This window comes from Besnoitia besnoiti, chromosome I (genome assembly GCF_002563875.1).
Source record: "Besnoitia besnoiti strain Bb-Ger1 chromosome I, whole genome shotgun sequence".
NCBI lineage: Eukaryota > Apicomplexa > Conoidasida > Eucoccidiorida > Sarcocystidae > Besnoitia > Besnoitia besnoiti.
This window is the reverse complement of record NC_042356.1, coordinates 1424484-1449560: the sequence shown is the minus strand read 5'-3', so window position 1 is coordinate 1449560 and position 25077 is coordinate 1424484. Positions and strand designations below refer to the sequence as shown.

At 59.8% G+C, this 25077-nt stretch overlaps 2 protein-coding genes across 2 annotated transcripts; one reads left to right on the top strand and one right to left on the bottom strand.

The window, feature by feature from the left end:
- Window positions 1-300: 300 nt before the first annotated feature.
- On the top strand, window positions 301-15807 carry BESB_002120 (putative helicase; the record flags this gene model as incomplete). The annotated part of the gene is made up of 21 exons (XM_029358967.1): window positions 301-323; window positions 1056-2235; window positions 2612-2691; window positions 3199-3718; window positions 4099-4582; window positions 4962-5015; window positions 5363-5504; window positions 6001-6139; window positions 6593-6790; window positions 7175-7471; window positions 7750-8057; window positions 8688-10193; window positions 10759-11397; window positions 11655-11758; window positions 12366-12520; window positions 12819-13107; window positions 13451-13683; window positions 14180-14428; window positions 14680-14772; window positions 15269-15400; window positions 15697-15807. 21 exons carry the CDS (start codon window positions 301-303, stop codon window positions 15805-15807), a joined length of 6936 nt encoding a protein of 2311 aa, XP_029221880.1.
- A 3845-nt stretch (window positions 15808-19652) lies between these two features.
- On the bottom strand, window positions 19653-24435 carry BESB_002110 (uncharacterized protein; the record flags this gene model as incomplete). The annotated part of the gene is made up of 7 exons (XM_029358966.1): window positions 19653-19870; window positions 20012-20729; window positions 21132-21677; window positions 22050-22252; window positions 22833-22982; window positions 23428-23521; window positions 23815-24435. The coding sequence occupies 7 exons, from the start codon at window positions 24433-24435 to the stop codon at window positions 19653-19655; spliced, it is 2550 nt and encodes an 849-aa protein (XP_029221879.1).
- Window positions 24436-25077: the final 642 nt, after the last annotated feature.

The following is a 25077-nucleotide window of genomic DNA, read 5'->3' as shown; positions in this document are numbered from 1 at the left end:
AGAGCCATCTCGCACGTGTATACATGTCGCATCCTCATCAAGAATCCCTGCCGCGGACATGCTGTTTTTCCTTTTGCGTTCGCCCAGGAGCATCGGGACCCTTTAGCCCGCCATTCCCACTCACACACCGTATTCGTTCGTCTCGGTTTTTCAACTACAGGTGCTCTCCAGCACCTCATACGGATAGATGCCTGCGCACGCGTGCAGTGGCATCCATGATGTAAAGTGTAGCTGCCTGATGTGCTAGACACACGCCGTGTGCGCTACATGCGGATTTGTGAAGTTGCACACGGTACAACCATGGTTAGATGCACCAGCTACAGGTAAATCTGTGCCAGAAAAATGAGGCGGGTGCGCGAAGAAAGGCGCGGCGCATCGGACGCCAATGACAATGTCAGGTGTCTATGCGACGATGGCGAACAGCGTCGGCCTCCTCCGCATGCCGGGCGTCGCGGGAGGCGGGTAGCGCTCCGCTTTCTTTGTTTTTTCTGCCTGGAGGGGATTTGTAATCTTGCCGCGTCACTCTTTTCGTTCAGTCTCCCTTTACACTTTCCTCTCTGCGACTCAGCAGCTCTGACTCTCCCTGATTCATGCGTGCCGCGGCGCCCCCCGCCCCGCCCGCCCCCTTGTTCGTCTGCGGGCTTCACCGCACCGACAGTACCGGCTAGCGCGCCAACGCGAAATCTTTCCTGTGTCAGTAACTCTTCTCCTGGCCTTCTGCCGCATGCTGAGTCTCCTCCTGGACGACGCTTCAAGATCACGAATTTTGGCTCGCCGGACGCAAAGATTATTTTTGTCCCTTCTCAGAGGCCTTCCCTTGCCCCAGTCTGCAGCTTCACCTCTTCAACGCGCCTTTCCTCTCAACGAAATGATCTCTCGGTCTCTTGGACAAAGAACCCTTTGAGACAGAACCGCAGCCGCAGTTGCAGAGCGCGGTCCTTCGCTGCACACCGAGGACAGACACCGGCCGGTGTATGTGTGGGTCTGCTGGAAAGGTCAGCGCCGTTTCCTCCATCAACTCTCCGCTCCACTGCGTCTCAGCCTTTCTTCCTCAGTGTCCAGAGCCTCTCGCCAGGCTGTGTATCTCCTGACAAGTCTTGCTCTACGCTGTCTTCACCCGTCTCGCTGCGTCGCTCCTCTTCTCTTGCTCTTTCTTCCCGCGCCCAGTGCAGCTCTCGGCGAGCGAAATCTGACAGTGCTGTGGGTCGCGACGCCTACGCGGCAGCTCGGTTCCCCCTCGCAGGCCGTCTCCCTGGTTCCTCTTCTCGTATATTGTCAACCGGCACGACAGCGCTTGACTGCTCGCGCCCCTGCCTGGAGCCAACTCCGCCTCTTTCTTCCCGGTTTTCTTCGTGCGGATCTGTGCTCTGTTTTCGTTCTCCACTGCCGGCGGAAGTTGCTCTCGCGCCGGGGTCCTCTTCACACTCTGCGTCTTGTCTCTCCGCGACACCTGCTTCGCTGCCGTCCACTTTTGTTTCTGCGTACTCTACTCTCCACAACGCGGCGTCCCTGAGTGCCTACCTGGTTCGCAAGCGCCTCGAGTACGTGGAGCATCCAAATAAGTTTACGCTCAAGTTCTGCCCAAACTGCCCGGACCACAAGCACCGGCGGGACAACCTCTTCAAACTCGAGGTCTTCAAGAACAGCGGGAACTGCTACTGCCACCGGTGCGGCTGGAAGGGTTCGTTTTTCGACCTGAAGACGAAGCTAGGCGACTTGAATCCGCAGGATGTCCTCGCGGCACTGCACGCGGCCGGAGACAGTCCCCCCGGGGTCGCGTACGCCCCCGGTCCCTGGGGCGCTCTACCCCTCGACGGGCTCCCCGGCCCCGGGGTACCGACTCAAGCGGGATCCCCCGGATTCGCGGGGGGAGTCGCCTTTGCGAGCGGCGGCCGGGCGCCCGGGGGATTCGCAGGCCCGCTGGGAGGCGGGGGGTCCTTGCAGGGGGCTCTTGCCCCCGCTGCAAGAAATGCGCAGCCGGACGGAGGCGACCGGTACGTGCCGCGGTTCGAGGCGTTCGCAGAGCAGCTCGCGGAGGCTGCGGAGGCCGCCAGGCGAGAGAACGAAGGCAACTCCAAGTCAGCAAAGGACAAGAAGAAGACGCGGTTGAAAAAGGCGATTGATCAGGGGGAATCTGCGCGGCGGGAGGCAACAGCGACTGCCGACGAGAGAGCAGGCTGCGGCCGGCGCGTCCTCCAGTACCTTACTGAGAAACGAGGCATCACACTCGATACGGTTAGTTTCCATCATTCAGCTCTCCGTGCCCCCCTCAAACCACAGCAGTCTCTCTCCGGTCACTCCCCTCTGCGGGATGTGTGACTCAATCTCTTTCAGCCTCGTTCTGCAAGTCAACTGGACTAGTCACCTAGAGGACGCTGACGGGCTCCACGGGGAGGACGGGACCTTGATAGACAATTCAGAAGCAGTAGGTTGGTTCAGGGATACCGCGCACAAATCAGCTGCCTCTGTTCTTCTGTCTGCGAGGTCAGTTTTTGAATGGATGCTCTGTGCCTGCTCCGATGCGCGTTAAGGACATGGTATTCGCCCGCGCCGGGTATACATGGTATACCCATAACTGACTTTGTTGTCTTGTTGAATTGGCGCCTTGCAGCTGCGCGCGTATGGAGTGGGTTGTGGGAGTTTTTATTTTCCTCCGGCTGTCGATGCTGGCGCAAACGGACCGCTGCCCAAGTGAGTTCCCACGCGGCAGACGCTATCGCAGCGCGTAACGAGATAGAGCACCACGAAGAGAGAAGACGAGACCTAAGGCTCGCGGCTACTTATTTCGTTGCGGCCGACATGGAACATGGACATGCAAGCAGAAATTGTCTTCCAAGAGGCCACGAAACAGGCGGGATGCCGCAGCTGCGGCTGGCTGTAACTGCGATGATCCAGTTTTCCCTCCGGCGCTCTGCGGCTGAGAGGGATTCCCAGGAACGGCAAGCTGTCGCTCGGGTTCCTCGGTCTTCTTCTCGTTTTCTCGTCATCACTCGTAGCACTGCGTTTCTAAATCTGCTCGACCCCTGTCTTCGGCCTTTTTTTCGCAGTGCACCGTGACCCAACGTGCGAAAAAAATGCATGGGTGTGGCACTGCCTGCTCCGCTGTGCCTTCGTTTCAAGGAGCAGGAACGAGTCCGATGCTGACGGGTTGGGCTGTCTGTTGTTCTGTTCTGTGCCGTGTGCCGTCCGCTCCCGCAGGTGGGAGAGTCATGACTGCGTGACATTTCCTTGGCACGCTGCGTCTGACGATGCCGCGAGCTCTCAGCAGCTCCCAGACGCGGAGGTCGCTGCGGCCTTCGACAGTCAACCGGCGTGTGGATCTCCAGTCGCAGCGAAGACGCGCTTGCTGCGGGCGCGGCGGGTCGCCTCCGGGGCTTTTGATGCCGAAGGCAGTGGCGCCTCGGGAGAGTCCGGCGGGTCGGATGCAGAGAAGACCAAATGTGCCCCCGCTCCAACGGTACCCGTCGTGCGCGTCAAAGTGCGCAGCATCACAGAGAAAAGTTGCATGCGCTTGCTTCCTGCGGGGGGACAGTGGGGCCTCTTTGGCGCGGGCATTGTGCCGGCGGAGGCCGACACGGTCGTCGTCACGGAGGGCGAATTCGACGCCATGAGTGTCTACCAGCAGACTGGGCTGCCGGCTGTCTCCGTGCCCATGGGTGCCCACTCCTTACCAGTCCAAGTTCTGCCGTTTTTTGAGCGGTTCAAGAATATCATTTTGGTGAGTAGCGGCGAAAGGCTGCAGAATATTAGATCCGTTTTAGCCGTGTCGCACACTTAGGCTTTATGACAGACACGGCTCATTCAACCGTATCCGTCGGTGCATGCGGCGCAGCGAATTCATCAGGACCTGTGACAGGGCTCATTCTCCTTCACCAGCAGAGCTCTCAGAGTATGGAACTCCGCGCGCGGCGTAACCTCAGGCGTCCTGTCTGTCGAGCCCTGTTTCGGCTCGCTGTTCACACCGCATTCGCGCAGCCTGTGCTTGGAGATACTTGTGACAACACGCAGCTGCTTAGGCACTCTGGCGAGTTCCCGTGTGTTCAGGTAGCTGTGGGGGCGTGGCGAGCTCTGTTTGTTTCCTTGTTCGTTTCCACTCAGTGGATGGATGAGGATGCTGCAGGTCGCGAAGGAGCTGAGCTCTTTGCTTCCAAGCTGGGCATTGGGCGTTGCTACTTGGTGCGCGGCTCGGTCGTCTTCGACTCCCTCGTCCAGGCCGCTGCGTCTGCTTCGGCAGCCGGGCACCTGACGGAGACGCCGAGGGAGAAGAAGAGCGAAAAGAAAAAGAAGAAGGGGGGAGACGAGGTTCAGCACGACGATGCGGACGGGAGCAAGCGTGTTGGAGAGGCTGAGCAGCCGCGGGTCACAGGCCAAGGCTGCAGCGGCGAGGCGGCGACAGATCGCCTTCAGCAGCTTGCGGGAGGACCTGACCTACGTGGAGGTGTGCCCAAGGACGCGAACGAGGCGTTGCTCCGCGGCTTCGATTTGCGACTGTTCATCGACAGCGCCGCGCCGATTCCTCACTCGCAGATCCTTACGTTCCGCGACCTGAGAAATAGTGTTTTTGACGAGATCATGAATCCAGGTACGGGAGCAACTCAAGGTGTCCGGCGTGACGCGAGAGGACGCAGAAACTCACGGTACAGACAAGCCCGCTCCGCTCCAGCTGCCGTCCCGGTAAAGTCCAGTTTCAGAAGCTACCCCGTAGAGCAGCCGTTGCGAACTTGTCACACGTCCCTGAGGGCTGAGAGTATCTACATGAAAGGGTATCACGGGGCGGCATGGAGGGTGCGGAAGTGGTGCATTTGCTAACGAAACATGGCTGATTGGCAATTTTATCTTCATGCTGAAGCTTTATAGCCATGATTGCGTGTCGCGAGGGAACACGACGAAGTTCTATGGCGAGGGTGCACTGCGTGTCTCTGGCGCACACCGCATCAACGTACTCTGTGCCATTTTCGCAGGGCGTGTCAGAGGCATCCCGAGCGTCACCCTCCCAGCCTTCACAAGATTGCTAGGTAAGGTGACTGGTTCAGGTGCTACCGCATGTCCGGCAGGGGCTACTCGAAGAAACTCTGGCGAGGGGATTCAGCGATTTTGTCTGCACCAGTCGCCTCAGCCGCAGCCGCAGCAAACGGGAAGTCCTTCATGGGACACGAAGGATCGTCTTCCTGAGTGCTTGCCCTCATCAGCGTGAGTCCATGAGTCCACTGCCCACCGAATCATGTTCAGGCGGAGCTCCCAGGAGCTTCTGCGGGCGCTCTGCGTCCCTGGTGGTCACTGGACTCCGAAGGCAGTGCGGCTGGCGCAACTTCCTGTATCATTTGCCGAGCATTCGCGCGGGCGCTTCGTTCGCTTCCATCAGGTGGCTTCCGTCGCGGCGAGCTTTCTGTGTGGACCGGCGGGACTGGCATGGGGAAGACGACGATTCTCTCGCAGCTGTCGATCGACTTCTGCTTGCAAGGAGTACCGACTCTCTGGGGATCCTTTGAGGTCAACAACGTCAGGTGAGAAGCTGCCTTACCGAGGACAGCTTGGAACGAGACTACTGCGCAGGCACGGAACCGGGACGCTGCGGAGTACTGGAGCCGGATTTTGGACCTGACAAACCCTGAAGCTAAACGCCACAGGACGACCCGTAGCAGACTCTGTCTCATTCGGCAGTAGAAGAAGCGACGACAGCAGTGTTCGTACGTTCAAGCCCATGCCCGTCCGCTGGAAAAATCTGTAAACTCTATTTGCACCCGCATCCGGCTGTAGAGGCGCCACAAATGAATTCTACAGCAGCGAGACATGCACCAGGTCGCGCCTGCAGCCGGGAGAAATTCCCGCGCTTGTGAAGTTCCTTGTATCTAGTTACCGCACTGCGTACTTAGATTAGACCGAAAGAGTCTAAGGGTTAACTGATGGTACCAGGAAATTGGAGCTGATTGCTCGTCTGTCCACACACACTCACTGTGACACATGAATGCTTTTGAATGCGTCTCGAATGGACGTCTACAGACTGCTGAAGACGATGCTTCGCCAATTCAGCGGCGGCGAACTGGATGGAGACAGAGCCCGATTCGATTTCTTTGCGGACAAGTTTGCCGCGCTCCCCCTGTATTTCCTCAAGTTCCACGGATCGACCCATGTAGACGAGGTAAGCGACAAAAAGCCCAGAATTTTTTTCGAGGAGAATGAAGGGCGGGGGCGTGGCTGCCCACGCCATTTAGTGGCCCAAAGCTGCTGTCAGACCACAGGTGCTTCAGGTCGCTAACGAACGCTGCGCACGCAGGCGTAGTGGGGTCGCGGCATTTCCCAAACGCGAAGCACCTTTTCAACCTCTGCGACGAGTGAACTCGCGGTGCACCCCTCGTCCGATCTCTTATTGCGAACGCTCTAGCTGTTCATGGGCCCGGAACCCTAAACCCTAAACCCTAAAGCTGCGCTGCCTCTATTCTCACGTCTCCCTCGAAGAGGAGCGAGTGGTCAGTGTGTCGCCGCGCGAGCAGCGCGGTCGACGCGGACACCCTGTCCAGCACGCATTGGGCTGCCAGTCCAGCACTCCGACTTCTTCAGGGCGCTACTGCCGCGCGAGTTCTGTCCCTCTCAGGTCATTGACGCCATGGACTACGCTTGCTACGTGCTCGATGTGGGTCACGTCATCCTGGACAACCTTCAGTTCATGCTGAGCGGGCAGGGTCGAGGCCACGAAGTTTGGGATATGCAGAACTCGGCGATTGAAAAGTTCCGGCGATTTGCCACGACGAAGAACGTCCACATCTCCATTGTCGTCCATCCTAGAAAGGAGGTATGGACTGAGTTTGCGACGCGCGCGCAAGAAGAAGCAGTGCGGCGTCGCAGCTGTCTCGTGCGGCATCTTGACTTGGCGCACTGCTGCGGACCACGTGACGTTGGCTTCTGCAGAGGCTTTCGCTGCCAACTTCCGCCCATCTGGTGGAAGCATGCGCTTCTGCTCTAGCAAAGCTGTCCAGGGCGTTCCCGCCTTGTGCGGCTGCCCTTCGCGAATGTCAGGGTTGGAGCCTATAGGAGACTCGAGAAGGTGTGTATGACCCGCAGTGCTTGCCAGCGGGAGCCGGCAGCGCGAGGGGGATGACGCGGCACACTCCTCTTGGACGATGTCTCCGTGGCGTACTAACGCGTTTGCCTCCGATACCTTTCGCTTTGATGGCAGGATGACGGCACGCCGCTGGGCATTTCCAGCGTTTTCGGCTCGGTTAAATCCACCCAGGAAGCCGACAACGTGGTGATTCTCCAGCGGCGGCGGCGGAGCGCGAGCGCTCAGGCCGCCTCGGTGTCTTCTCGAACTGGCGCACGCAGAGGGAGCATGACGCCCGTGGAGGCGTCCGCGGCTCCTCACCCTGGAGATGCGTCGCAAACCGAGAACTTCTTGGAACTCAGGAAGAACCGATTTTCCGGCGAACTTGGCAGCGTGCCGTATGTGTTCAACAAAAACAGTCTCACGATTAGGGTACGATCTCGCATAGATATGCCCCGCGAACCATCCCGCTGGCGGTCCTGACAGGTGCTGCCGCTGTTCGCGGAGGTGCTTCCAACGTGACAGAATTTGCCTTGAGAGCCCGCATATACTCCACCTTTCACGCTGCTGGTCGCGGCACGTATGCAGGCGGCTTTTGACAGCGAAGCAGGCGGTGCCAGCAGCAGCATCTGTTCGAGTGGAATTCAGTTTCCTTCGCGGTGCCTGGTTCTGAACTGCTGCGGCCCTGTGTGCCCCTGTGATTCTTCCAGGAACTTTCTCCGTCGTTCTTGGCCGCAGATGAGGAGACGGCGCGCCGCCTTTCTCGTGGCTCTTCTGGAAGCGAAGCTGGGTCGCGGCGAAAGAGATCAACACCTGAACCCGTCCCGCCATACCAGTATGCATCTGGAGAGCCCAGCCCTGGACCCACTGAAGACGCCTCATTGAGGCAGCTCCGGCACGACAGCCAGCAGCCGATTATGGCGCACGCCTTTGATCGGCTGCAGAGGCGGCGAGACTCCGAACTGGAGCAAGAGACGGGTCCTGACTTGGGCGGCGCTCTTTCTCCGTCAGGCCTTCGGTGAGTGGCGGTCTGCGGCCCATACCTCTCTCAGCAGCGTAGGGTATTCTGCGTTTTATCTTCTCCGACAAAAATATCTTTTCTTTACATTCTAAAGACACTAATGAAAAACTTATGCCGTCACCTCCAGTCTTATGTCTAGCGTTTTCGCGTTCAACGCGGTTTCCGCATGTTTCACCCGATGCAAGAAACAGACGCGATGAGGCTCTGCGGCAATTCGGCGGCTAAAGAGTATGTGGCGAACCAGGGCGACGACGCCCCAGGCTGCAAGCGCGTGCGGACTCCTCCGTAGCCGTCAGCGACGAGGAAGTGCAGTGGAACCCAAGCCGAAACGCATACGCTGTTCGGGCACTCGATTCCTTCAAATGCCACGGCGGCGGCCGCAAGCCTGCACTTTGTTGGAAGTTCGCAAGCGTTCTCCGCTGCGGATTTCGTGCCTCTATCGCATGCGCCCGGAAGAAAAGACGACTTGTCTCCTCGTGGCCTTTCATGGACCTGAGTGCATTCAGGAAGCGAATGCTGGGCACACGCCCTTCTACGGGCGAAGGGTTTAGGTTTTAGTGTTGGGATGGACAACACGCGCCTGAGCTTTCCAGATTATTCCGTTAGTGTTGCTCGCGTGCTGTACAGGAACGGCGGCTTTTCAGGAGGATCTTCGTTCGCCCAGAGGGCAGGTGTGCGTGCGGCGTTCCAGGCCGCGCCTCCAGCGCATGCGCCTGGGGCAGCCAAGCCGAGCTCGGGCTTGTTGCAGAATTCTCCATCGACCACCGGCGGCATTGTGCCTTCGTCGTCTTCGATTGCAGGATCGCCGCCTGCACACGTGCTACACGCCGCGCCGGCGTCGGCTCCGTCTCCGCAGCCTCCCGCGCCGCGCCGCCCGCCGAGGAAGGCGAGAGCCTCTTCGCTGTCCGCGGGCGGAGTGGAAGCTGAGCTGCCCCCCTCTACTGCCGCGCTCGACGCTGGTGCCGCGATGCAAGGCGATTCTGCGTCGCCTCGAGCATTAGCCGCTTCTGGTGACGACGCGGGACAGTCGAGGCACGACGCCTCTTCCGCCTCGCGCGCCGAGGCGACGACTGCGCCGGCCGTGGCGGCTGGCGCCGGGCGTTCCCAGCCAGTCTCTGTCTCGTTTTCCTCGGATTCCCCTATGCCCCTGCTGCGCGAGCTCGCCCATGCCTTGCCGCTAACAGAGCCGATCAAGATGAGCGGCCCCAATAGGACAAAGACCGCCGTGTACGAAGACCTTCGTCGCGTCGTCGAGCGGCACCCCGCAATGAAGCGCATCGCCGCAGCGATCGTGGCGGACTTTGAGAAGAAGCAGAAGAAAAGGGACCAGGAGAGAAACTCGCAGCGTGGAAAGGCCAAAGGCACAGGCAAGGCTGCAGATCGGGAGGCTGGGAAAGAGGGCGACGGGGACACCAGTGGACAGGACGCGGTGAGCGGCAGGCCCGGCGCGGAGCAGAAGAGAGACTCGACGGAAGGAGCGGTGACGCCCTCTGCTGGGCAGGGCGTGGGAGTCCCGTATCATGAGTACTCCGATGCCACGAGCGTCCTCCTGGGGCAAGTTCGAGAGGCAGATGAAGAGGACGTGGAGCCTCCAGTGGTCAAGCTCGTTCCATTGCAAGATGTGCTAGGCCCTGTTCCGTACTGCGAAGACCAGGGAGAAACTGAGGAAGGGGGCAAAGAAGCGGACTCTGACGCCCGTGCCGAAGGCGACGCCGCCGAAAGGCATGAGCACGACGCCACCTGCCAGCTCCAGGTCGCGCAGCCTATCGAGCCCCCGACGGATTATATTCGGTCAGATTTTATTTTGGTGGACTCAGAGTGCAAAATGCGCCAGCTCGCGCCTTACCTCTACCGAATTCTGGAGAAACTTCATCCGGACGACGCGATGTATGCCAGGAAGCGCGCCGCAGTCCAGCCTCGCTCCTCGACCCAAAACGCGACGCCGGAGACGCAAGCAAAAGGAAGAGATGGAGGCGCTGGAAAGGTGGGAAGGAACGCGCCAGCCACGGCGACCAGTTCGGGACCAGGGTGCGGTGTCGCAGCAGGAGAGAAGACTGAAACAAACTCTGTGTGTTTCTCCATGGGCGTAGACGTCGAGACCACAGGGCTTGACCCTTACAGCGCCCGCCTGAGGTACGTCCCCCCCGCTTTCTCCGCAGGGATTTCTGGCAGGCGGGGAACGAATCCCGCTGCGTTTTACGCTGCTGCGTCTCCTGGGTTTCGCCTCTGGCAAGACATATCTCGGGTGATTTCAGGTGGACTCGACTAGGTTTGTTCAGGCTTCGCAGCGACTCCGTCACCTTTTGATATGGAGAACCTCATACAGTGTGCTTCGCGTCATTTCATGGGGTTCCTCGGCCGCGAGTGGCGTTCTGAGCAAAGCGCGTGGCAGAACACAGCCGCGAAAGAATGCCAGGGCCAAATGGGAGTTCTTCGACTGAACTTCGAAAGCTGTGCGGTTTGGAGTGTCTGTGTCTACCTGTTTAAAAGAGAGGAGAGTTGCTACGTCTGAGCCAACTAGTGTCGCGGCGTGTCGGTGGTCAGTGGAACCGGCCGTTCCCCGCGTGGCTGCGGATGTCGATCTTGCGATACTCTGCGTGCGGCCCCGGTGTGACCTTTGCGTGTGAAGAGTCACTCAGGCTCTGCCAAGCTCGCACACAGGTTTGGGTGCTGAGTGTGCCGCGGTTGGCTTCTTCAGGCTTCTGCAGCTCGCTATGCCAGATTTCCCGACCTTGCTCTTCGATCTCTTTTCGCTGCCGATCGACTCGCCTTCGCTTCGTGCGGTGCGCCTGCTGCTGGCCTCTCCACGCATTCGGAAGGTTTTCCACAACGGCAAATTCGACCTGGGCTTCCTCGCCGCCACAGGTCTCGCGCAGTCTCAGGACCGCCGCGAGCCGACTGCGCCGGCTCGGACCCAAGAGCGAGGCTCGCTCGAGAAAGCCAGCAGCAGGTCTCCCGCGGCGGGAGACGTGGGTCCAGGGCGGAGCGCGGGCGCCGAGATCAGCGAGGCAGGCGCAGTCGGCAACATGCAGAGTTCGTCAAAAACGGGCGCACAAGAGAGGAGAGACTCCTCGATGCGTCTGATAGACGCAGCGGTCTTGGGCGATCGGCCGCCGGAGATAGGCGAGCTGCAGAGAGACGGCGGCGTCTTCGTCGAAGGGCCTCTCTTCGACACTTTGATCGCCGCCAAGGTCGTGGAGGCGGGCGTTTTTGGAACTGGCTACAAGCTCCTGCAAGTCGTGGAGCGCTTCCTCGGAGTTCTCATGGACAAGCGCATGCAGGCGAGCGACTGGAGCTCAAAGCGTCTCTCTCAGGAGCAGCTTCTGTACGCTGCCAGGTACGGCTTCCGCAGCGCACGCCTGCGGGCTTCACCGTTGTCAGGGTGCGCTAGATCCGACAGTGGAGTGGTTTGCGTGTGCATTCAAATGCGTGCACGCTTTTGCGAACTGCGTCTCGCATTTTCGCCGAGTTGCCGGTTGCTGAACTCTGCCCGCGGTTGCGGAGCGCCTCCCTGGAGCAGACCGGAAACTTCTAACCGAACGGTTTGGTGAGCGATGGATGTTTCGTGCGTCTCTGGTCTATGCTGACTCTCAGGGACGCGGCTGTCATGTTGCCGCTCCAGCAGCGTCTGCAACAAAAGCTCGAAGCCCACGGCCTGCAAGAAGTCATGGACGTCGAGATGCGTTGCCTGCGACCAGGTGAGTGGAAGAAAGCATCGGTGCGGGGAGCGCGCGGGCGCTGGGATAAAGAGGTTCGATCTAACCTGGGCATGCCGCGGAGGTCTCAAGGAGCGAAGAAGGCGTCGTCGGCGGCCAAAGGCCTCTCGGTGGGAAGCCGCCCGAAACACGGAGACCGCTGTGCCCTCCAGAAAGACGACTTCGTGTGCTGTAGAGGGTAGGGGGCTCCACGGATGAGGTTCATTTGCAGTCGGGGTCCCTCTGTGGTGGGAGCCCGGAGAGACGACGTGGACGCGCCGCTTTGCATGCGTGCCGCTTAACGAAACCCACAAGGCAACCCCTCTCTTTCATGCTCCCCATAACAGCCAATTTCTACTAAATACGTCTGATGGTGGTGGTCGAGGGCGCTTGCACGGCCGGAGGGCTTCGGCGCGGGAGACCGCGTGCCAATTTGCCTCGAGGTGGCAGCTCCGCGTGTGCACTGCCTGCTCTTAACGTGAGACAGTCGGGCAGCAAAATTTAAAGTAGGCAGCGGCACCAAGCGCATTTTCGGCGGTCTTTGTGTCTATTTCCAGACCGTCCATGCATGTGCGGATCTAAGTGTATGTTCACCTTCCTGTGCTCTCAGTCGTGGCGATGGAGCTGAACGGCATGCAAATCGACCACGCGCAGTGGAAGGACCTCGAGGCGCATCTGCGTGAAGAAGAAGTGAAGGCGAAGAAGCGTCTTGCTGCGGAGCTCCACGTGGATGAGAACACTGTGAAGTTCAACTCGCAGAAACAAGTAGGCTCCGAGCGTCGGGTCGATCCGATTCGTTCCCGCCCTGAGCAGCTCAGAGCCGTGTTTTCTTGACTTCCCGCAGGGTTCACAGCTCTGCACAGTGCTCGAGCTGACGCTGTCGCATGCATGCCTGAACCATCATTCGCTGACTGTCTTTTCGATTTCACGCAACGAGGGTAGAGGGGAGGAGTGGTGCCTCCGTTCAGTATTCTCACCGGATGCGCGGTGGAGTGCTAGCCCTTCCTCTCTGCTTTGCAAAAATCCACGCGCTGTTCATTGCTGCGGTGCGCACGTTGCACAGATGCTTGACGCGCTGCGTGCCTTGGGCATCCCGGCGCCGCCGCCTGACAGTCCCTCGTCGCCTCGCGGGCGAGGCCCTCGGCGTCCGGGGTACCCCGGGCAGGGGGTCGTAGGCCCCGAGGGAGGAGGAGGCTTCGAGGACGACGGCCTTTTGAAAGACACAAGCGACGGCACGCTGGCGCGCCTGACGCACTACCCTGCAGTCCAGGCATTGCGTGACTACCGAAAAGCAGCCAAAGCCATCACGACCTTCGTTGACAAGTTGCCGCAGCACATCAACCCTGTCACAGGTGAACACCAGTTCCAGGTTCAGATCCCCTGCGGCTTCATCCGTTGTTACACGCTTCCAGTCACTACGGACTTGGTACCTCCGTAGTGTTAGTCGATGTCTCCTCATTCCGTGTACCTTGTAATCGTCAGGCGAGAAGCGGCGTACGCACAGGCTGCGCGAGCGGCCTTCTGAAGCCAATGCTCACTCTTGAAAACTGGGTTTGGGGTTTCCCTGGCGCAGGCTTTCGGGAGTTGGATAGGCACACGTGCCTGTTGATTTATGGGGTGGCAAGCGTATGACAGAATGGAGGCGCGGCGCATTGAGGCCTGACACGTTCTGGAGATCTGCCTGTTTTGTGTCAGGGAAGATCCACTGCAGCCTTCACCAATGCGGCGCTGGCAGCGGCCGTTTTAGTTGCGATTCACCGAATCTGCAGCAGATTCCTCGAGAGCGGCGGTTTCGCGCGTGCTTCGTGCCTTCAAAAACGGTCGCCGGGCGCCCAGGGAAGTTCATCATCGCCGACTTCTCTCAGATCGAGCTTCGAATCGCCGCAGACCTTGCGTGCGACGAGCGAATGATTGAGGCCTATAGAAAGGTGCGCACGCACATGAGTTGTTACACCGAACTCAGTAACGAAAACGGTTTCCAGTCTCCAATCAAGAAAGCTTATCGGGATAGTGAAGTGCTCGACCATGTATCCTGATTATCACATAATATGCATGGATGTAGCAAACGGCATACAGCTCATCAGATTGAAACGAGGATTCGCCCTCCTGCGTGTGCATTTTTGCGACACACGTCTTTGTCCGGGCTAACACGGAGGCAGGAGCAACGGACGACTCCCAGGGAGCGGTCATGTGCCGCTTTCAGCACAGGCTAGGGAGTCGTCCCGTCCTTTCAAACTCGACTGTTGTTTTGAGCCCTGGAGCTTAACGATTCTCGGAGGCCAAAAGGCCAAACGGCATGCCAGCTGCACTCGATCCAGGCTCTGGAGGCTCCTCCCGAGGCCGTGGACTGCGGCTAACCGGCGATAGAACTGGTGTCTGTCGTGTGTGCCTACACTGGGATTGCCTGCGTTTGCCTCTTTGCAGGGCGAGGATCTGCACAAGTTGACCGCGTCTTTGATTTTGAATAAACCTCCTTCGGCGTTGTCAAAGGCCGACAGACAACTGGCCAAGGCGGTTAACTTCGGTCTCATCTACGGGATGAGCGCCGATAGATTCAAAGGCTACGCGCACACTGCGTACGGCGTGCAGATGACAACGCAGCAGGCCCGCGATTTCCACGCCAAGTACTTCAGCAGCTACCCCGGGATCACACGGTGGCATCAGCGACAAAAGGTAAGATGCCTCCTCATCGGCGGCCTCCAGAAGTCCGACTTTCTTTCGGGCAGGAAACGCAGTCTTCTTGAGCCTGCCAGACAAGCCCAAAGTGACTCGCTCACGACGCTGCACTTCCGGCTTGGGGCAGGTAACCCTAGACGGTAGAAGGCGCCATAGGGCCGTGTTGGACTTGCTCCAAGGCTGCGCGACGCAGGCTGCGACGTTCAGTGAATCGAGGTCGCGCGTCGCGCCGACTCCGTGTATTTCAGGCCGAGCAACCGCGCGAGACACGGACGCGAGCAGGCCGAAGAGCTCTGTTCGACTACTTCGCCTTTACAAAGTCCCTGAACTACCCAGTTCAAGTAAGTTACGGATCCAAAACGTGCCTTGCCGTAGAGTCCACCTCGGTGGCCTGGCTGTGCGCGGTTCGGGAGAGTCAGGCGTGTGAGAAGCATCAACGCGGTGCTCGCCGAGGCCCCATGTCCTATTCTCCTTAACATCACAGCTATGCAAGACTAGAGAAGAAACGTATTCTTTTAGAGTCCCAAGCGGTGGCGACCGGAAGGAGCGACCACGGAGGATAGTGTTTACAAAAGTAAAAGCTGCAGCTCGGAGTCGCAGGCTGAGCGAACCATCACTGCGTGTGATGCTGCTGAAGGAGGGAGGTCTGAAGCTCTGCGTGAAACGGTGCCCTGCAGCCCTCTAGCGCGCAGCGTGAGCGCGTTTTGAATCTTTGAACGGCTGATTCAGTGGCGCAAGGAGGTCTAGATTTCAGGGACGCCAATCAGTTCAAAAAGCATTCACGCTCGATCGTGCCGTGCTCCACACACCACGCGCTGCGCTCCTCCGTGTACGCAGGGCACCTCGGCGGATATCACCAAAGAAAGTCTCGTGCGCCTTCAAAGCAAGCTAGCCCCCCTCGGGGGCCGGCTGGTCATGTGCGTCCACGACGAGATTATCGCCGAAGTCCCGGAGGACAAAGCGGAAGAGGTGTGCGAAATGGGGTCTGAGCGAACAGAGGGAGTTGTGCAGAGCGCCCTTTCACATAGAGAGAGAACTCACACAGAAATATCGGCGTCGGCGAGCTCCCCGTCCAGCGCAAGGCGCGAGGAACGGGTTCAGCGACAGCAGAAGATCGAGGGAGCGGGAACTCTCCCTTCGGTGTGCGTAGGGCAGGTGGCCTCGAGCGCAGTCTTGCAGTCTCAGATTGCAGGCTGAGTGAAGTCCACGCCGCGTTTCCGGATAGAAGTGGCTTCGCTCGCTCGCTGTGTGCTTTGTGTTCTCAGGGACTGCGAATTCTGATTGCAACTATGGAAGCGGCCGGCAACAAGTATCTCCGGTTCGTCCCCTGCGTTGCCGAGGGCGCCGTCGCGGACAGTTGGGCGGATAAGCCCTAGCCCTCCTTCTTTCTCGCTTCTGTCTCGTGGACGAGGCACTGCGTCAGGCGACGTGGCCTATCCTGAGCACCGGGAAAGGCCGTTTCTACCAGGCGGCGGAGTGATGTGTCTGCACGTCCCAGTGGGCCTTCGTCGAGCCGGCGCCGAAGAGGGACGCAAAAGTCTCTCGTCTGTGTTCCCACGCTGCCAGAACGTCGATGCGTGCCTCGATGTCCACCGGAGGTGGTCTCGTGCCGCGCGTACGTGGCGCGACTCGGTGGCAGTGGCCGAGAGGACGTTGTCTGTCTGTTCGACTCCGTTGTACGCTGATAGTCATAGCTTATCTGACTCCGGTTAGCCCCGACGAAACTGCCTTCTTTTGAGTTCTCGGTGCTGTTGTTCGAGTCGGCCGCGTCCACGCCTCATCCTACCGCTGTTTTTGCCAGAGCTGTCTCACGCCTCCTCACCCTACGCTGTCTGGGGAGGAGGCTGGCTTGGCAGAGGCTGTTCCAGAGTGGTGAGGTTTACCCGCATGCGGCAAGTCACGCTCCTCTGGCCGTGCAGGCTTGCCATGCGTCGCGAGTTTGTTCCGAATCGATGTTCGCCGTTGTCTGCGATGCTACTGTGAGGCGCCCTGACGTCCCAGGGGTCCTGTTCTTGTCGCGTGATGCTGGGTCGATATGGTTCTCGGCGTCGTGGGCCGTCTGCGTAGAGAGTGTCCAAGCTGTGCTGGCTCTCAGTGTGGCGCCTGCGTTTGGGCTGCTGCGCGTTGGGGGTCCATCAAGGAAGGGTGTGAGCCACAGGAGACTGTATAGGCTTTTCCATGTTCAGCTTTGTTTGTGTTTTCAAGAGGTTTTCCTACCAACGCTACGGCTGCCTAGCGGCAGCTGTGAGCAGTTCTGCGCTCATTCGAAAGGGCCTTCGAGTCCGAAGGGAGTTGTGATCTGTGTGGCACATAATGGGTTTTTCGCTGCACATCACGGCGTCAGCAGGGTCTTGTCAATGTCGCACGCACGCGTGTTCAGTTCATTGTTGGGGTATCTATGTCTCGCGCTCTTTAGAGTGTGTGTTGGTTTCCGTTTCTTTCCGTCAATGTGCCGCTCCACGCGGAGACGGGATCTTTTCGTTTGTCAAGCGGCCTCAGGCATAGATTGTGCTGGGACTCCGGGTGTAGTCTTCTCAGGTCTTTCTTCCGGGAGGCGGCGTCTTGTGAGCCACTGTAGAGCTTCAGGTGTTTTCGTGGCGTGAAGTGCTTGAGGAACTTCGTGGAGGCATACGGCCAGCGTGCAGCCGCCCGTATGCCTCCGGTGTTTTGCCTGATAGCGAACGCCGCTTGGCGTAGGTTGCGTCGACGACAAAGAAGCGTGTGTCGCAATCTGTCATGTTGTCAAGTCGCGCCAACTCAAATCTGTCCTACGTATGCTCTGCGCTCTCACTTTTGGCTGTTCGGTAGCCCTCCGTAGCGTCGCGCTGCGTGGGAGCGGCACTCTGAAGTGTTTGTCGGGGGGCGTTGAGCGTCGCCAAGTGATGCCGTCATCCACCTAGACTTCATCTGAACGAAGTTGTAAGTAATGCGGGAGAAAGAGAACCAAAAAAAGAGAGAGCTCCGTCCCCGAGCCATTCGTGCTCTAAAATATCGCGGTCCGACACGTTGCGATATCGCGAAACCGCGAGGATGGCGTTGCCACACCCCAAAAGAGACACTTGGCGGTTCCCATACAAGGGGAAAAGCTTCTCCACCCGGCAGGGCCCAGAGGGCCTGGCCTCGCCACTGAATTCAGCCACAGGAGAGGAGGCTGCTGCCCCGGTCACAGGCGCCCACATAAAGTGGGCGCCGGCGACAGTGCGCAAAGGGTGCCAGCTGTAGAAGCGTTGAGTTGAAAAAAATCCTCGGCTGAGAGCACCGAGCCTTAAAGTCGAATGTAATCAGCGGGACAAACCTGGCAGTCTGGTCAGTCATAACACTGCACATAACCTGTGAAACGCATGCAGCATCCGCCACAGTGGGTCAGTCGTTTGGGTAGCCCGCCCTCTGGGCGCTGGCGGTGTCCAGTGGATGAATATCCGCATACGAAGAAAAACAAACACAACGCAGATGAGCATGCTGCATACTTGCATCCATACGTTTGTCTGCACATACATGTATATATATTCATATCCGAGGCTGCGCTGCGGACCAGCACGTCACCGTGGCGATCTTTTGTCGCTGTCTCTGTGACCCTGAGGTTCATCCTCCCTCCCAAAAAAGTCAATGACAGTAGACAAGAAAGCTCCAGTCACGCAAATAAAACTAATACCCACATGGGGGCGCGTATATTCAAACGTCTCAGAGGTATGTATTTCTACTTATTCATGCAGGACGCACTTCGGATAGCCGTCACTGGCTTGGCTCGAGAGATGCCGTGCTTCACTGGTGTCTCTGGGCCGTCGTCTCTCTGCTTCGCATGGCCGTTGCTGTTTTTCTCAGCAGAGCCCAAACAGGCGAAAGTGTGACTGCAAAGAGCCCCCCGCGCTGTAGCCCACAGACGCATGCGCCCAAATACAGATGTGTCCGGCGCAGCAGACAAAGCCCCTGAAAATGATATGTGTGGGACGTGGCGGCTGTAGATTTGTCTACAGTTCCTCTCTTTGAGGCTCCGTTGTTTTTTCGGGTTTTGCCGCTCCTCATCGCCGGTAGAGGAGTCCGCGGCCGCAGGACCCCCCTCGAGGCGCGTCGTCCCTGCAATCCCTATCGTGTTTCTTCGTCTCGTCACAGCGCGGCACACGCAGTATCCTAGAAGCCAGGGGCGCAGCATCCCTTTCCAACACGCACGACATCGAAACGTTCCCTTTCTCCCACTGACGGCAGCCTCTCCGTGCCCCCCAGCAGGCGCGCGGCCCGCGCGAAGGACTTCACCGGGGGCGCTGCACTGTGGAAAACGAAAAAAGCAAGCCAGAAGTGTGTCTGCCATGGACCGGGTTCAACAGCACCCCCTGAAAGACGTCTTAGGCCGCGAACACAGCTGGCTGGCATGCACATTTCGACGCCGGGGTGCCACGGCGCTGCAGAAAAATCCGCGCGCGCCTCGGCAACTCATAAAACGAGGCGCTGTGGAGCCGTGGACTCTCTTGAACAAATCACGATCGAAACGGCACGCCTCGTGGCGTGACCGCGTCTGCGCAGCACACTACTGCACGCTGGGAGAAAACGGAAACAGCCAGTCGACTGCATACCGGAGGACCCTGGCGAGGCCAGGCAAAGACTGCCGTTGCTGATCTCTGCGGACCACCTTCCCTGCCGAGAAACGGGCACCTGTGGCCCCCGAGTACAAATCTACACGCGCATCTATCTGTAGACGCATGCACATAAGAAGCATATACGCGTGTGGCATGTGACAAGCGAGCGCCCTAGCGGCCGAGCGGCGCTTCGTCTCCGTTCTGGGCATCCCTCGCGCGAGCGAGAGGAGCCGCGCAGCAGTCAGTCCCTGGTGCAAGATGTGCTAGCCTCGGCTCTCCCTCTTTCGGCAGGGGCGATCCCTCTTCCCTCCTCCTCAAGCCGCAGGGGGCCGTCCCTCTGTTTTAGAAGTGCTGCTCGCTGACAAGTGCGACGAGGACAAGAATGTGTCTCCCACACTCGCGTGTTTTTTCATGGCAGCCCTTGAGTTGCAGGGCACGAACACTGCGGCACTGTCGAACCGGACTGCAGAGGAGGGACGCTGTGCGCTGCAGGCCGACCGTTCTGTCCCCTCTGCGGCTCTGGAGACAGGTTGTGTGGGGTGTCTCCGGTGTCTCCTCCGGGCGTCGGGCTCTGTCTCCGGTGACGGAGACTGCGGAAGGCGCTGCGGGAGCGAAGGCGGGACCGCGGAGCCCGGCGAAGAGCCGCCTGCTCACTCGAGATCGACGCGTTCGTGTGCCTTGATCCCAGGCAGCGACGGCAAGCTCGCGTGGTCTTGTCCGCGTAAAAGAATCTCTTGAGCCGAACTCGAGTCAAAAGAGAGAAGTGGCGAGGCCGCCGCGGCCGCCGCCGCCATCGAGGAACTGCGAGAGCGAAATCCGTCACGCGGCAGGCGCACTGTCTCCGATTTCTTCCGCGGTCGCGGCGGGCCTGCGCAGGCACACACAGCGATGCTAGAGAGTGAAAAACTGCGATGCTGCGCTGGCCGCGCAACGACAGAGTGACCCCTGACAATGTCTCTCCCTTTCTCCTCTCTGTGCCCTCTTCTGCTCCTTCGATTTCTTCACTCACGCGTCTCCTCATGTGGCGCCGAAGCCGCCCTGTCGGCGTCTTCTTGCTCGGAGGCAGACGCGTCGCTGCCCTCGGTGTGCGCGTCTCTCCAGAGACTGCCGTTGACGTTTTCCACCGGCAGCGCCGCCGCGTGCTCGCCGTCGTCGTCGTCGTCTTCGCTCTCTTCCCTTTCGTGCTCAGGAGCCTCGTCGGCTCGTCCGACTGCCGCAGGACCGGTGGAGACGCCGCCGAGTCTGCGCCCGCAGATTCGCTCGCGCATGCGCTCGGGCTCTGCGGTCGCGGCGCGCGAAGGCGGCGCCTGCGGCTGCGCGTCTGCCGCGGGCGCACTGGACGGCCTGCGGCGGAGGCACATCCCGTGACGCGCGTCGCCGCCGAGGCGAATCGTGTAGCGCGGCGTGTAGTGGAGGTCGCGCAGATACGCGCAGGCCGACGTGCCTGGCGGCGCTCGCTCCGCCGGGGGCAGGTACGTGCCTTCCGCGTCAAAGGGCAGGGCGTAGCGCCAGGTGCGCATGTCGCAGGTCGCGGGGAAGTCGAGGAAGGCCATGATGCAAGCAATGCTCGCCTGCGCCCGGTCCGCCAGCACCAAGTGGGGACAACCCGGGAACGCAATCAAATGCGAATTCGGAATCAACGCCCGCAATGCGTGCGAACACGAAATCGGCGCGACTGTGTCCTCCTGGCCCCAGAGGAACAGCACCGGACGGCCAGTCTCCCCCACCTGCAGCGGAGCGAACGCGACAGACACACAGCAACCACGTCTGCAACCCAAAAAAAGAAGGGAACCCCGATGAGCCCACAGATTCACAATGGAAGCGCCACGGCGCGGCGGAACTGTGGCGCTCAGCGTCAGAAGGAGAGGCATCTTTGGAGAGAATACACACCGTGCCTAGCCGAGAGAACTCCACACGTCTTGAGCTCCGTCTCGAACAACACGAGACTTGCAGCATGTTCCTTTTGCGAGCGTATTTGTATACTACTACCCTCTGGAGGGTTTAGGGTTTAGGGTTTCGTGGGCGCCTCGCTTGGAGCATTTGCCAACTTTTTTCGCGTGTCTGCTGCGTCTGCGGTCGCAAGGATAGCTTTCTGCTGTTGTAGACTCGCTGCCCGGCGCGGGACTGACCTTCGCGTAGATGGCTTTTGCATCCCAGAGGGGGATATGTGTGACACATCCGACGAAAGTCGCAACGACCCCCTTCTTCACGTACAACTGCCACATGAGTCTGCGCCAAAGTAACTCGCCGGCTCCAGGGGGACTGTTAGAAGAGGCGGCGTCGACCTCCTCGCCGTCAGCCTTCTTGCGCTCTGCGGTCTCGCCTCGCCTGGAAGCGCCCTTCTCGCCCTGGGGCATTTTCCCGTCTCCCGCGGCGCCCGCAGCGGCGCCCGCAGCGACCGCCGAGGCCGCGGAGGACACCGCCGACGAGATAGCGGACGCGGCTGCCCCTGCGGCGGCGGTCTGACACTGCGAGGCCGACAGCTCGTCGGGCTCGGCTTCCGTGTGAGCGGAGCTGCCGTTGCGCGGGGAGACGTCTGACTCTCGCTTGGAGCTGCGCTTCCATCGCAACGAAAAACCCTTCTTCTTCAACTCCGCCTTCGGCTCCGAAACCGACGACTGACGCGACGGGCACGCCGACCGCCGGCGCTCCTCGTGCTCCTCCTCCTCGTATCGCTGTTTTCACGGCACACGCGGAGAAGTTATACATACGAATCCTTTGCGCGGACTCAGATTCGACACAACTTCGCGCAGACCGCACACACGGGCGCGCGACATACGCGGCTTTAGTTCTCCGTCCTCCTCCCACAAACCTTCGCGATACCCCGCCGACCCGCCAGGCTCTCCCCCTTTTCCTCCCGATTGTTTACTGCCCCCCCCGGCGCGCGTCCCAGCCAGCAGAACTCGCAAAGTGGAGGCGGAAAAGACCTCTCTGGAAGAGTGTAACGGGCCTGCTTCCTTGAGTTCGCGCCCACCGTCCCAGCAGTCGGTCACCCACTGGGGGTCGCGCAGGTGCCCCCTGCGCTGTTTCCGTCTTCAGTGGCATACCTGAACGAAGTTCTTCTTGCTGAAGCAGCAGCGGCAGACGCACGTGGGGACGAGGCAGCAGCAGGGCGACACACACCACCCGCAGCGCTGCAGCACTTTGACGGGGAGAGGTTTCTTCGGAAGCATCCCCGCCGGCGCCACGAGGCAGATGTGATCCACGAAATCGATTCGGTGCAGTGCGTACGCTGCCGCAATTACGCAGCCTGAAGATCCGCAAACCCGAAACACGAGCAACACGCGCGCCGCGCGAGTGGAGAAAACGAGCGGAAAAGAGGGAAAAAGCACATGAAAGAAACGAGGTGCAGCGAGCACGCGTCCGTGAGGCGAAGGCGACACGCCGTCTACCAATAGAGCGGCACACGCTTTGAAAAGAGGCCGCTTCCAACGCCGCGCCGACAAGAAAACTCGCTGATCTCGCAGGGGTAGTCGTCAGTGTGCATACGCGTTGCTATGCGTCTGCATGTGCATGAAAAGCAGGCTGAGGCAGCGAGGCACAGAGAGATTCAGAAGCAGACGCGTACAGACAACCGACGTCGACTTGCCAGCGGGCTGAGGTCTACTCAGGAAACTAAAGCGCACTGGCGCTGGCAGCAGCTCGCCGCTCAAAAGGGATAGAAAAAAATTGCCTACACAGAAGTTGAGCAGAGGGGCTAGGCCGGGAGGAACAGGACGCGGAGAATGGACAGAACACCTCAAACATTATGTGGCACAAGGCCGCCCGCCCACGCTGCGCCCCGGCCGCCTCGACTGCGGAGTGCAGCGGCTGCGAGCGACAGGCCCTACCCATTGAGAAGCCGACGACGGAGATGCGCTCGTTCTGCAGACCCAGATGCTCAAGGAGCTCGTCGGTTTGCTTCACGAAAAACTTGAGGCCGTAGCGCTTGAGAAAAAAACTGTAGCGCGGCGTCGCGGAGAGGCCGTGGCCGTACAGGTCTGCAACAACGAGCACAGAGAGGCGCATGTGCGACTCCACTTTTCCGTTAAACAGGAGTCGCTTGGAGACAGGAACTTCGGTCTCTTGTCTTGAGGAACGGCAGAAAGCAAAGCCAGTAGAACAGGGGGCGGACAATTCGAAGCGACGGGATGAGGCACCGACGCGCGAAAGTCCGCGAGCAAGCCAGCGAAACATACATGGTTGTAGGTGTGCGTGCGATAACTCCTCTACTGGCGACCGCTGGACGCCGACGGCTGCTGTGCCACATCGCAAGCGCTGAATTTGAAGCGTTTAAGCTGCGCCAGCGAAACTCTGATCGCAGCATATATATATATATATATCTCTATATAGATAAAGAGATACAGATATGCATAAAGGATGCCAGATGGATACACGCGCCTCTGCATGCGCTGATGCCAGCAGTGAGTTGATTTTCGCTCTCACCGAAGATCAGCGTCCGGTATCCGAAGCGTGCGAGGACGCTTTGCAAATCGAAGAACGACAGCTGCGTTCCATTCAGGCCATGGAACGTGACAACCTGCAAGGCAGTTCAGGCAGCACCGAAACCGCATTGTGTCCCCCTCACCAGCTCCTCCGCATCGCTCCAGCGGTCTCCAACTTCCAATCTCACCGCGCAGCCGCGAGCAGCTCTATATAATCATATATACATATATACTTTTTCTCACATATATATCTACGTATACGAGAATAGGGGTGTCGCCAGAGCGGCAGACCTGCAGCTGCCTGCGAGTGTTGCGGTCAAGGCGTCTGGCATGCGATTTTCGGTATGCGGAGTGGCAGCTTGAACGGCGCGAGTGAGGTCGGACTCACGAGAGGCTGGCTGGGAGGGCCGCTGATGTCATAGTTGATGATGCCCAGCGACGACTTGAAGGAGCGGAAGTAGACAAACGGGCTCGTGACGCCTTGGTCGCTGAGCCACTTGGGAATGGGGTAGTCTGCGTTGCAGTCTCTTCCGGAGTCTGCCTCGATAATCCGCTTCAGGCGCGCCTCGGGGTCTGCGCTATCTGAGAGGTGCGTCTCACTCGCAGCCTCTCTCGCGCCCTTCCCTTCTGCGCAGGAAAAAGGCGCGAGATTCACCGGACGCCCTCGACTCCTGCCTCCAGCGTCGTCCGCGCCCTCTCCTCGATCGCTTCCTCCGCCTTCGCCGCCTCTTCTTCCTTTGGCCTGAGGAGACGCACGAGGCTTCCGTCTTCTATCCCCGGCTCGCGCCGCGTCGCCGGGCGCCTCCGCGTCGGTGGCGCCGCAGACGGCTGACGATGCGCTGGGACCCGAGGCAGGCAGCGAGTTCTCCGTGCCCACGTTGGAGCGGCGGTCGCCGGCGCGGCGGTCTTCTGCAGCGCGGGAGGCGTTACGCACGACGCAGGAGGAGTCGACGGCGCCGAAAGGCGCAGGGCCTGAGTTGTCAAGCTTGGCCGCGTAGTGAAGCGCCATGGAGATTGCAGCGAACCGGGCGAGCGCCTCACACACGCGGGAGGCGAACGGTCTCGACACGCCGCCCAGACCCTCCGCCGCATCTCCAGACACGCAGAGACGCGCAGCCTGCCGCGAGGCGGCGCGCAGCCACGGCCTCGAGGCAAACAGATCGAACCGACTGGCGCGGCAACACACAGAGGAACCATGAGCGGACGCAACCGGCGCGAGGCCTCACGCTCGCCCGCGATTTCCAGATGCAGAGCGGCACCAAACGCGAAGGGTGGCGGAAGGCGCACGGCGTGCCTCAGGGAAGCCGGCGCGTAAAACAGAAACCGCGAGAGTCCTGAGATGCGCCTCAAAAGGCAGCGACCTGCCGGGTGCACTGTGAAGAAAAAAGCGATGAGACGCAGGTCGAACGGCCTCGCCGCCGCGGGGAGCCAGTTCTTAGGGAAGATGTGAGCTGCAGATTCACCGGACGCCGTCGGTGTATAGTCCCTCCGCGGCAGCCCAGAGGAGAGGAAAAGCCAGGAGGCTCGCTTTCTTTAGGGGCTGCTGCTGTGTTCACCGTTCTCGAGGGGCTACGTGAAGCCGGCGCTGCGATGCAGGACGCAAACAGGGGGTCGGCCGCGAGCGCGCTGGCGACTCCGGAAGTCCCCGAAA